At 40.2% G+C, this 12800-nt stretch overlaps 1 protein-coding gene across 1 annotated transcript in view; it reads left to right on the forward strand.

Moving 5' to 3' along the window:
- The window catches only part of BDP1 (B double prime 1, subunit of RNA polymerase III transcription initiation factor IIIB), a 100798-nt gene that overhangs the window by 43639 nt on the left and 44359 nt on the right, over positions 1-12800 (forward strand). The window contains 11 exon segments of the mRNA XM_049769072.1: positions 1793-1855; positions 1990-1993; positions 3930-4053; positions 7266-7878; positions 8274-8688; positions 8691-8913; positions 8999-9179; positions 9181-9319; positions 10394-10569; positions 11719-11848; positions 11850-11939. Coding sequence (XP_049625029.1) covers positions 1793-1855; positions 1990-1993; positions 3930-4053; positions 7266-7878; positions 8274-8688; positions 8691-8913; positions 8999-9179; positions 9181-9319; positions 10394-10569; positions 11719-11848; positions 11850-11939 — 2158 coding nt within the window.

Consider the following 12800-nt stretch of genomic DNA (forward strand, 5'->3'; position numbering starts at 1 on the left):
CCCCCTTCTTCCCCCTTCTTCCCCCTTCTTCCCCCTTCTTCCCCCTTCTTCCCCCTTCTTCCCCCTTCTTCCCCTTCTTCCCCCTTCTTCCCCCTTCTTCCCCCTTCTTCCCCCTTCTTCCCCTTCTTCCCCCTTCTTCCCCCTTCTTCCCCCTTCTTCCCCTTCTTTCCCCCTTCTTCCCCTTCTTCCCCCTTCTTCCCCCTTCTTCCCCCTTCTTCCCCCTTCTTTTCCCCCTTCTTCCCCTTCTTCCCCCTTCTTTCCCCCTTCTTCCCCCTTCTTCCCCCTTCTTCCCCCTTCTTCCCCCTTCTTCCCCCTTCTTCCCCTTCTTCTTCCCCCTTCTTCCCCCTTCTTCTCCCCCTTCTTCCCCCTTCTTCCCCTTCTTCCCCCTTCTTCCCCCTTCTTCCCCCTTCTTCCCCCTTCTTCCCCCCTTCTTCCCCCTTCTTCCCCTTCTTCCCCCTTCTTCCCCCTTCTTCCCCCTTCTTCCCCCTTCTTCCCCCTTCTTCCCCCTTCTTCCCCCTTCTTCCCCCTTCTTCCCCCTTCTTCCCCCTTCTTCCCCTTCTTCCCCCTTCTTCCCCCTTCTTCCCCCTTCTTCCCCTTCTTCCCCCTTCTTCCCCTTCTTCCCCCTTCTTCCCCCTTCTTCCCCCTTCTTCCCCCTTCTTCCCCCTTCTTCCCCCTTCTTCCCCCTTCTTCCCCCTTCTTCCCCCTTCTTCCCCCTTCTCCCCCTTCTTCCCCCTTCTTCCCCCTTCTTCCCCCTTCTTCCCCCCTTCTTCCCCCTTCTTCCCCCTTCTTCCCCCTTCTTCCCCCTTCTTCCCCCTTCTTCCCCTTCTTCCCCCTTCTCCCCTTCCCCCCCTTCTCCCCCCTTCTTCCCCCTTCCCTCCCCTCTCCCCCCTTCTCTCCCCCTTCTCCCCCCTTCCCCCCCTTCTCCTCTTTCTTCTCTTCTTCTTCTTCTCCTCCTTCCTCCTTCCTCCTTCCTCCTTCCTCCTTCCTCCTTCCTTCTTCCTCCTCCTTCCTCCTCCTTCCTCCTTCCTCCTTCTCCTCCTTCCTCCTTCTCCTCCTTCTCCTTCCCTCCTTCCTCCTTCTCTCCTCTTTCTTCTTTCTTCTTCTCATCATCATCATCATACAGTGGGAATAGTAGTAGTATGTGCTTTTTTTGTTTTTGTTTTTGGGCCATACCCAGCGATGCTCAGGGGTTACTCCTGGCTGTATGCTCAGAAATAGCTCCTGGCAGGCACGGGGGACCATATGGGACACCGGGATTTGAACCAACCACCTTTGGTCCTGGACCGGCTGCTTGCAAGGCAAACGCCACTGTGCTATCTCTCCGGGCCCGATAGTATGTGCTTTTTAGGTATAGATTTTTTTTCTAATTTTGGTTTGGTTTAAAATGTTATTTTTTAGGGGCCGGAGAGATAGCACAGCGGTAGGACATTTGCCTTGCATGCAAACCGATCCAGGACAGATAGTGTTTTGAATCTTGGCATCCCATATGGTCTGCTGTACCTGCCAGGAGCGAATTCTGAGCACAGAGCCAGGAGTAACCCCTGAGCACTGCGGGTGTGGCCCCAAAACAAACAAAAAATGTTCTTTTTTAAAAACCAAAGCTTCCAGGGATTATAGTTCTAATAAGTTAAGAAGTAGTAGTCTAGAAATATATTTGAAGTTTTTCTTGGGGACACTGGAAAATTTATTTTCTGTTCCAAAAGATTTACATTTGGAATTCTACTTTTAATGGACACAGCAAGGATATGATTTTAAAAATAAACGTTGATTTTATTCTTTGTGATTATTCTAGTTCGAGTGAAACAATATGTCCCGACAGGAAGATGATCAGCCAAAGGTTAACAGACCTGCACGAGTAAGGAGGGGCCGATTGCAGAGGCCAAAGCAAACATAAGTAAAGTTGCTGGATAGAAAAGAAAACTCCAGACATCAGAAGATAAAAATGGGGCTAATGAAAAAATGAGTGACATTGAATCTCCATGTTAATAGAAATGTAAGTACTCTGATTAGTTATAGTTTTTGTAAGTAACATGAACCTTCTACTTTCTTTTTAAGCAATTGCCCTATACATTTTGTACACTCTTTATTATACTTAAGAACAGTATTTCCTAGCAAGCAGCATTGCTTCACTTGACCTCTCATTTTGAATTTGCTATCTTCCTTTAAAAATAAGTTACATAAAAAAAAAATCAGTTACATATGTATGCTTACTAGCACTAACTTAGGGAATAAAAATATAAAAGATACCCACTAAAGTATAATTTTGGGAATATAGACTATGCATTTTAAAATAATTGCATAATAGTCTATAGAAGGATATACTGTGATTTGAATTTTCTTTGTTATTCCCAAGGGCTGTAATATGATTTATTTATTTATTTTGGTTTTTGGGTCACATCCGGCAGTGCTCAGGGATTACTCCTGGCTCTATGCTCAGAAATTGCTCCCGGCAGGCTCAGGGGACCATATGGTGTGCCGGGATTTGAACCATCGAACTTCTGATTGCAAGGCAAATGTCCTACCTCCATGCTATCTCTCTGGCCCCGGATTGTAATATGATTATAATAATCAGAAGGCTTCAATAAGCTAGCCCCCCCTGGGAGAATTTTAACAATTAAGACTGAAGCAATCACTTGATTCCTTGTTTGAGAGGGAAAAGATAGGGATTTTGCGATGAAGTAAAAATGTGAATTTTCTAAGAGAAAAACAGATTAAATAACATAAAAACATTAAGTAACATTCATTTTTTTTTTTTTTGGGCCACACCCGGCGATGCTCAGGGGTTATTCCTGGCTGTCTGCTCAGAAATAGCTCCTGGCAGGCACGGGGGACCATATGGGACACCGGGATTCGAACCAACCACCTTTGGTCCTGAATCAGCTGCTTGCAAGGCAAACACCGCTGTGCTATCTCTCCGGGCCCAAGTAACATTCATTTAATGTCACTTTAAAATTCAGTATATCTGCCATACTTTTGTATGTAAACTGGAGAAAAATATGGAATCTATTTTTTTGATTTTGTTTTTGGGCCACACCCAGTGGTATTGCTCAGGGTTACTCTTGGTTCTGAGCTCAGAAATCACTCCCTGGTACGCTCTGGGGACCATATGGACGCTGGGAATGGAAACCTGGGTTCAGCCTGGGTTGGCCGCATACAAAGCAAACACCCTACTTCTTCTTGCTATCGCTTCGGCTCCTTTTTTAATTTTTCTTTATTTATTTTTGGTTTTTGGGTCACACCCAGTGACACTGAGGGTTACTCCTGGCTCTATGCTCAGAAATCGCTCCTGTCAGACTCTCGGGGAGCATATGGATTCCAGGAATGGTTTTTTTTTTTTTTTTTTTTTTTTTTTGCTTTTGGGGTTTTTTTTGGGCCACACCAGTTCGACGCTCAGGGGCTTACTCTGGCTAATGTGCTCTCAGAAATCGCCCCTGGCTTGGGGGGGACCATATGGGACGCCGGGGGATCGAACCGCGCGGTCCTGATCCTTGGACTAGCGCTTGCAAGGCAGACACCTTACCCTCAGCGCCACCTACCCCGGCCACGGATTCCAGGGATTTGAACCACTGTCCCTCCTGTATTGGCTATGTGCAAGGCAAATGCCCTACTGCTGTGCTATATCTCTGGCTCCCCCTTCTTTTTTCTTCTTATTTTATTTATTTTTTTGCTTTCTGGGCCACACCTGGTGACGTTCAGGTTTACTCCTGGATATGTGCTCAGAAATCACTTCTGGCTTGGGGGACCTTATGTGATGCCCAGGGATCAAACTGTGGTCTGTCCTAGGTTAGCGCGTACAAGGCAAATGCCCTACGACTTGTGCCACTGCTCCGGCCCATTTATTTATTTATTTTCATAAATAAAATCTTGTATAAATGGGTGATGGTTATTTCATTTTAAAATCTAAGACTTAAAATTATTTTGTTATTAAGACTCCTGAACAAGTAGAAGACCAGCTGTATGAAAATGTTGAAAGTGATGATATATTACAACCTGAGAAAAACAATATTTCTCAGAACATACAATTTGATGAGCCTAAGGCTTCTAAAGAATGTCTAAGGTAAGCATCATTTTATCAATTATATAATTTTTGAATTTATAAAGACTTAGAAATTGTTAAGATTTTAGAATAAGTGCAAATTAGCCATTTGTTATCATTTCATTAAGTTACATAATGCTTGATCAAATCATAATTTTCAGTCTTTGTTGTTGTTTATTTTTTGTTTATTTTTGGGTCTCACCTTGTGTTCAAGGCTCACTCCTGGCTCTGAGCTCAGGAATCACTCCTAGCAGGGTGCAGGGGAATATGTCAGGTGCCAGGAAATCAAACTCTTAATTGGTTACATGCAAGATAGCTCTGGCCCCAAATTTTCAGTCTTTTTTTTTTTTTTAATTATATCTTTATTTAAACACCATGACTACAACCATCATCATAGTTGGGTTTTAGTCATAAAAAAGAACACCCTCCCCATCATCAGTGCAACCTTCCTATCTCCAATGCCCTCATCTTCCTCCCCCACACCCCGCCAGTATTCGAGACAGGCTTTCTACGTCTCTCACACACTGGCATTGTTATGATAGTTCTCAGCATAGTTATTTCTCTAACTGAACTCATCACTCTTTGTGGTGAGCTTCATATCTTAAGCCGGTCCTTCTGGCCCTCATATCTGGGAATTATTTCAATATCTTTTATTTTTCTTAAAACCCATAAATGAGGAGCTGGAGTGGTGGCGCAAGTGGTAAGGCATCTGCCTTGCCAGTACTAGCCTAGAATGAACCGCGGTTCGGTCCCCTGGCATCCCATATGGTCCCCCAAGCCAGTAGGGATTTCTGGACACAGCCAGGAATAATGCCTGAGTGTCACTGAGTATGGCCCAAAAACCAAAAAAAAAAAAGCCCCTCAAAAAACAAACCCCACTGATGAGTGACACTATTCTGTATGTGTGTGTGTCTCTCTCTCCCTATGACTTATTTCACTCAGCATTATAGATTCCACGTACATCCATGTATAGGAAAATTTTATGATTTCATCTCTCCTGACGGCTGTATAATATTCCAAGTGTCTATGTACCACAGTTTCTTTAGCCTTTCATCTGTTGAAGGGCATTATGGTTGTTTCCACAATCTGGCTATTGTAAAATAGCGTTGCAATGAATATAGGTGTGAGAAAGGGATTTTTGAGTTCCTAGGGTATATGCTTGGAGTGGTATACCTGGATCAAATGGGAGCTCAATTTCCAGGTTTTTAAGGAATTTCCATATTGTTTTTTATAAGGGTAGGACCAGATGACATTCTCACCAGCAGGAATGAGAGTTCCTTTCTCCCTGCAACCCTGCCAGCGCTGATTGTTCTTGTTTTTCGTGATGTGTGCCAGTCTCTGTGGTGTGTGTTGGTACCTCATTGTTGATTTGATTTGCATCTCCCTAATGATTAATGATGTGGAACATTTTTTCATGTGCTTTTTGGCTATTTATATTTCTTCTTTGAGAAATTGTTCATTTTTTCTCCCCATTTTTTTTGTGGGGTTAATTTTTTTTTTCTTGTTAAGTTCTGTCAGTACCCTTGTATATCTTAGATGTTAGCCCCCTTATCTGATGGGTATTGGGTGAACAGCTTCTTCCATTCTGTGGGTGACTTTTGTATCTTAGGCATTATTTCCTTTTAGGTGCAGAAACCTCTCAGCTTAATATAGTCCCATTTGTTTATCTCTGCTTCAACTTGTTTGAGAGTGCTGTTTCTTCCTTGAAGATGCCTTTAGTTTCAATGTCATGGAGTTGTTTTATATATGTGTTGTTTTATATACCTATGGTTTCAGGTCTGATATCAAGGTCTTTAATCCGTTTGCATTTGACCTTTTTGCAGGGTCTTATATGGAGATCAGAGTTAGTTTTTTGCAAGTGGCTGACCAGTTGTCCCAACACCACTTGTTAAAGAGGCTTTCCTTGCTCCTTTTTGCATTTTTTGCCCCTTTATCAAAGTTTAATTGATTGTATATCTGGGGAGCATTCTCTGAATACTATTCCACTGATCTGAGGGGTCTGTCTTTATTCCAATACCATGCTGTTTTGTTTTAATGACTATAGCTTGGTAATACAATTTAAAGTTTGGGAAAGTGATGCCTCCCATATTTCTTTTCTCAAGGGTCGCTCTAGCTATTTGCAGGTATTTATTGTTCCAGATGAATTTCAGGAGTGTTTGATCCATTTCTTTGAAGAATGGTATGAGTTTCCTTAGAGAGATTGCATTAAATTTGTACACTGCTTTGGGGAGTATTGCCATTTTAATTATGTTAATTTTGCCAATCCATGAGCAGGGTATATGTCTCTATTTCCATGTGTCCTCTTTCATTTCTTGAAGTAGGGTTTGTAGTTTTCTATGTATAAGTCCTTCACATCTTTAGTTAAGTTGACTTTAAGATATTTGAGTTTATGCGTCCCTAACTTGAATGGGATTGTTTATTTCATGTTCATTTCTTTTTATTTATTTATTTTTTGTTTTTGGATTACACCTGCCAGCACTCAGGGGTTATTCCTGGCTGTATGCTCAGAAATCGCTCCTGGCAGGCTCAGGAGACCATATGAGATGTGAGGTTCGAACACATCCTTCTGCATGCAAGGCAAATGCCCTGCCTCCGTACTCTCTCTCCGGTCCCTCATGTTCATTTCTTCTCTATTATTATTGGTGTATAAGAAGGCCATTGATTTTTGCGTGTTAATTTTGTAGCCTGCCACTTTGCTCTATGAATCTATTGTTTCTAGAAGCTTTTTGGTAGTCTTTAGGGTTTTCTAAAGATAGTATGTCATCTGCAAACAATGAGAGCTTGACTTCTTCCTTTCCTATCTGGATGCACTTGATATCTTTTTCTTGCCTAATTGCTATGGTAAGAACTTACAGCACAGTGTTGAATAGGAGTGGTGAGATAGGGCAGTCTTATCTTGTACTGGATTTTAGAGGAAAGGCTTTTAGTTTATCTCCATTGGAGAATAATATTTCCCATGGCTTATGGTAGATGGCCTTATAACTATATTGCAAAGTTCCTTCATTCTCATCTTGATGAGAATTTTTATCAAGGATAAGTGTTGGACCCTTATCAAATGCTCTCTCTGCATCATATGATCAGATGGTTTTTATCTTTCTTTTTAGGATTTTTTTTTTTTTAATAGTTGTGAAAGTTTCTTGTATTTTCGGTACTAATTTCTCAACCATTATCTTTACTTGTCAGTTTGGTTTCAAAATTTGACTTTGCATTTCTTATCATTTTTTAATAGTACGAATTCAAGATGATGGTACATCAAATACATCCAAACATGTTCCAATTCTAAAGACTCGATTTAAGAAACTGAAGCCAAATATAGGAAGAGGAAGTAGAAAAAAGGAGACGTTTTCTAAGGAGGAGGTACCAGAGGAGATTCTTTCCTCTCAGAAAATGACAGCAGCTTTGACAGAAATTGCTAGATTGGAAATCTCACCAGGAGAGGAGGTACCAGTGGAAGTTGATACTGCTCAAGAAATGAATTCTCACTTAAAAGAATCTGGAAGAAGAGCTACTATATCCCCCGAAGAGGAAATTTTAGAAACAATTGATACTACTGAAGAAATGGAGACAGATTTGAAAGAAACTGGAATGGAGATTTCACAAAACCAGAAATACCAGAGATGTCTGAAGTCATCGAGGGAAAAGGACTCAGGTTTCAAAGAAACTGAAGCAGAAATATCACCAAAGAAGATATTATCAGAGGTGATTGATGTCATCGAAGAAAAAGAGTTAGATATGAAAGAAACTGGAGACGAGATTACACCATGTCAGAGCACAGCAGAAATGATAGAAATCACTGAGAAAGGAGACTCTTTCAAAGATATTGGAGAAGAAGATCACATCATGTCAGAAGGATAGCAGAGGTAGTCAGAAAAGAGACAGATTTGAAAGAAATTGAAGATATTACACCATGTCAAGGGATAGTAGAGATGATTGAGGTCACTGAGGGAAAAAGGATCAGATTTGAAGAGATTACACAGGTCAGAGGATAGCAGAGATGATAGAAATCGCTGATGAAAGAGAGTCAGATTTGAAAGGAACCTGGAGATAAGATGACACCATCTCAGAGGGTAGCAAAGATGATAGAAATGATTGAGGGAAAAGAATCAGATTTGAAAGAAACTGAAAAAAGAGATTACACCAGGTCAGAAAATAATAGAGATGATTGAAATGACTGAGGAAAAGAGTCAGATTTGAAAGAAAACTGAACGAAATTATCTCATGTCAGAGGATAGTAGAGGTGGTTGGGAAGAGAGGCAGACTTGAAAGAAGTTGAAGAAATTACACCATGTCAAGGGATTGAGATCACTGAGAAAAAAGATTCAGATTTGAAAGAAACTGGACAAGAGATTATACCATCTCAGAATATAGTAGAGATGATAGAAATCACTGAGAAAGGAGAGACAGACTTGAAAGAAATTGAAGATTTTACGCCATATCAGAGGATAACAGAGATGATAGAAATAATTGAGGGAAAAGAGTCAGATTTGAAAGAAAGTGGAGAAGAGATACCATCTCAGAATATAGTAGAGATGATTGAAATTACTGAGGAAAGAGAGACAGATTTGAAAGAAACAGAAGAGATTGCACCAAGTCAGCGGATAATAGGACATGATCGAAATGACTGAGGGAAAGAGTCAGATTTGAAAGAAACTGAAGAAGAGATTATACCATGTTCAAGAGGATAGCAGAGATAATAGAAATTACTGAGAAGAGAGAGACAGATTTGAAAGAAATTGAAGAGATTATACCATGTCAGAAGATAGCAGAAGAAATTAAAATCACCAAGGAAAGAGAGACAGATATGAAAGAAACTGAAGAAACTGGAGGAAGAGAAATACCTCAAAAGGAAAGTGTCCAAAATGAGGTTAACACATTTGGTAGAAGTAGAAGCATAGATTTGATAGGGACCGAGAAAAGAAATTTTCCTAAGGGAAAAAGGCACTGGTGGACGATCAATGCCATAGGGGAAAGGGAGAATTTTTATGAAAGAAATTGGAAAAGGAGATGTGTCCCTTCTTGAGAAAATACCAGGAAAGATGATGCTATTGAGGAAAGTAAGGCAGATTTGAAAGGAACCTCAAGGGGACATTTCCTTGATGAAAAGCAAATCAGAGGGAATTGGTACTGCTAAGGAAATGGTGGCAGATTCGAAAACAATCACCAGTAGATACTTCTGTAAGGAAAAACAAAACTGAGAAGACTGGTACTTTAAGACAGACTGAGACAAATCTAACACAGGACAGTGGTGGTGACTGCAGTGCTGCTCCTTCTCTGAATGTCAGTGTATGTATTTTTGTCCTTTAAATTTATTTTGAATACTTTTGTATTTCCCAATTCTAATTTCTATGATAAGACCCTTGAATAAAATAGCTTTTTGGTGGGAGTGGAGGTGGTTTGGGCCACATCTGGTTTACTCTTGGCTCTGTGCTTAGGAGACTATATGTGGTGCTGGGGATTGAATCCAGGTCATCTCCACACAAGGCAAGTGCCTCATCATCTATACTGTGTTTCCAGCCAGGTAGATTTTTGGTGTTTGGAAATATTGTTTTCATAATATCAGTTTGATATTATTCTTTCAGAAAAAGAAATTGGAATGAATCTATGCTAACTCTAATAAGAACATAGATTTTGGAATAAATTTCATCTCTACATTCAGTTTTTATCTTTTTCTTATCTTGCCGTATTTCAATCCCAACTTACACTGAATGTTTCTAGTCAGTTGAAGATTGTGGTATTTGAATATCTTAAGGACTCCATCATATTTTTGATAGCATATTTTTGATATTTCTTAATGGCACTTGGGGTTTTGAAAAATTCTAATGTGCCATATCAAAGTGAGGATTACCAGGGCTAGGGAGATGATTCCCAGAGCTGTAGTACAGCATTCTCTCTTCAGCACCACATGATTCCTTGAGTAGTGCTGATTATTGTCTCCCCAAAACAAATGAATGTAAAAATAAAAAGGTAATAGTTACCTAAATACATATTTTAGCATTTGTAAATTAAGTTTTATTTAAAAATTTAATTTTATATATAATTAAAAAAACAGACCTATAGGTTTTTTAAAACATGTTTAGAATAAATAGGCTTTTGCTGGAAACATGCAAAATTCTTTTTTTTTTTTTTGGTTTTTATGCCACACCCGGCGGTGCTCAGGGGTTACTCCTGGCTGTCTGCTCAGAAATAGCTCCTGGCAGGCACAGGGGACCATATGGGACACCGGGATTCGAACCAACCACCTTTGGTTCTGGATCGGCTGTTTGCAAGGCAAACACCGCTGCGCTATCTCTCTGGGCCCCGCAAAATTCTTAAGGAATGTTGGTTATACGTACTGATTAATTTTCATTATTTCTCCAGAACATTAGTAGTGAATTTCTACCTATGGCACAAACTTCTATAGAAGAAAAGACAAGTTTTGAAATGGAAATATCAAGTTCAGTGCTTTCTTTGCAAATTTCGGACCATGGTAAAACAGAAGATCAAAGGATGCAATCTACAGATATTCAAGAGCAGTTTTCAGATATTAATTTAAGGTGAAGTACATGGGTTTATATACATTTAAAAAAGAGATTATGAACACGGAAAGATAGCTCAAGGGATTAAGCACATTTCTCACATACAGGAGTCCTGGGTTCGAGTCCCAGCACGACATTCTTTCCTGAGCTACTTTGTAGGTGATCCTTGAGCATAGTAGAGCCATGATTAGCCTCCTACATCACTCACTGGACATAGTGCAAGAACCAAAAAAAAAAATTATGTTTACCTCGATGAGGTAATACAATAATACAGCATAGTGTTAGAGATATTTGTAAACTTTTTATTGATTGAGGTACTGTGATACACAGTTGGTGTTCGGAAGCCAACTGTTAGAGAGCCCAAGCTGCTGGGGTCCAAAGGGGCCTTGCAGGACTCTGACAAAATACTTCCAGCCTTTTGAATCGAAAAGCCCAGGGACCTATGACAAACCCCTAGGCCAGGAGAGGGAGAGAGATGGTAAGAGAAGGAGAGAAAGCTGGTTTGGGACTAGGAGTAAAGTCAGATCGAGAGCCAGGTAAAGGGGAAACAAGTGTTCAAAGTGAAGGATAAAGGGTAACAAGTTCAAAAGATGCAGCTGAAATAGAGGAGAAAAGCAATAATCAGGAGTAGAAAACAATTTGGTCAAATTGCTGCTCCAACTGCCTCTTCAAACTGCCACAGACACTCCACATTGATTCTCCACCCTACCTTACTGTGGGGGAGAAGGGACTTTTATAGGGCCCAGTCAGCCAATAATAATTGAATAAGGTCTTTCTTAAAGGGTTGGACCTCTTTTATGGCTGTTGCTGGACTTTTGCTAGAGTAATACGTAATATAGGACGATATAGTAATGTTAAAGTGTTAAGGGATATTAACCTAGTTGTGAAGGACTGGGAGAGGATTGAGTCATTTTGATGGTGAAAATCGCTAAAATGCAGAATTGTGTGTAACATGCTCTTGGTTGATAAGAATATAACATACTTGTACTTTGTGCAAAGATGATACGATTTCTGGATTGTACAACTCGTGTTCTATCATCTGTCAAACAATCTGATCTTCCTGTGGACAATTAGAATGTTTACTGCTAGTCTTTAAATTGGTGCTATGACTCTTCTTCCAGCCCATTTAATTTATTCTAAAGCCTGATAATCATTGTTCTAAAGCAGATCGCTTCCTCAAGAACAGAAGCCAGAGGAAGTTAAACCAGCTCCTTTTGTGAGAAGCCGATTTAAAAGACCAAAACCAAACTTAGCAAGAGCAGCTTTGAGAAGAGAGACCATGGAAGCAAAAAAAACCTGTTTCTGGGAAGAACGTGGGAACGTCTGAAACGGAAAGTGTAGTAACGCAGCAGAATGCCAGCCATGTGAGCATTATCCCTTTTCAGCATGTGAGTAACAGAAGTTCCAGTGTTTATGGCATTTAATATCAGACACCTGGCATTCAAATTCATAAAGATGTCCTCATTACTCTCCTTCTGTGTAAGATATGACTGCTCATTGTTTCATGTTGCTTGTGTAAGGTGCTTAAATCATTGATGATGGAATGAGTCGGTCATGGAAAGGAATTTAAGAGGCCTGGGCTCTTGTTCAGGTTTTGCCCTCCACTTTGTGACCAAAGCCAAATGTTGCAGTTTCTTTATTGGAAAAATAATAATAGCATCTCTTTTTGATGAAGTGGGCTGGGTCCTGAGTTTTGTTTTTTGGGCTATACCTTGGGGAGCTCAGGGTCTGCTCTTGGCTCCGCAGTTGTAGTGGCTTCTGGCAGGGACCATACTATGTTGGTGTGGAACTTGGATCTCCTGTATAAAAGGTTAGTCAATGTAGAAATTCATTTTTAAATGGTTTTGTGGTGTCGCATTATAAAATAGTCACTATTTTGTTCAATCTCTTACTCATTAAAATTAAAACAAAAATTATTCTTTTTAATTGATTTCTTTGTACATGATTTAATGCTAATTTGAATATTTTTATGAATTAAATTTCTAGAAGATGAAATGCTGAAATTTAAATTTTTGAGGGCACCATCTAGAAAGATGATCCCAGTTTGTTTTAGTAGTTTGTTCTATTGAAAGTCCTATTTCAATATACTGTTATTAACCGTTGATGAAATTTTTTGGTTTTTTTTTTTTTTTTTTTGGCCAGTAGTACTCAGGGCTTACTCTTGTTTCTGCATTTAGGGATCCTTCCTGGTGGGTTTAGGGAACCACATGGGGTGCTGGGGATCAAACTTGGGTTGGCTGCTTGCAAGG

The sequence above is a fragment of the Suncus etruscus genome, chromosome 2, assembly GCF_024139225.1.
Source record: "Suncus etruscus isolate mSunEtr1 chromosome 2, mSunEtr1.pri.cur, whole genome shotgun sequence".
NCBI classification, from domain to species: Eukaryota; Metazoa; Chordata; class Mammalia; order Eulipotyphla; family Soricidae; genus Suncus; species Suncus etruscus.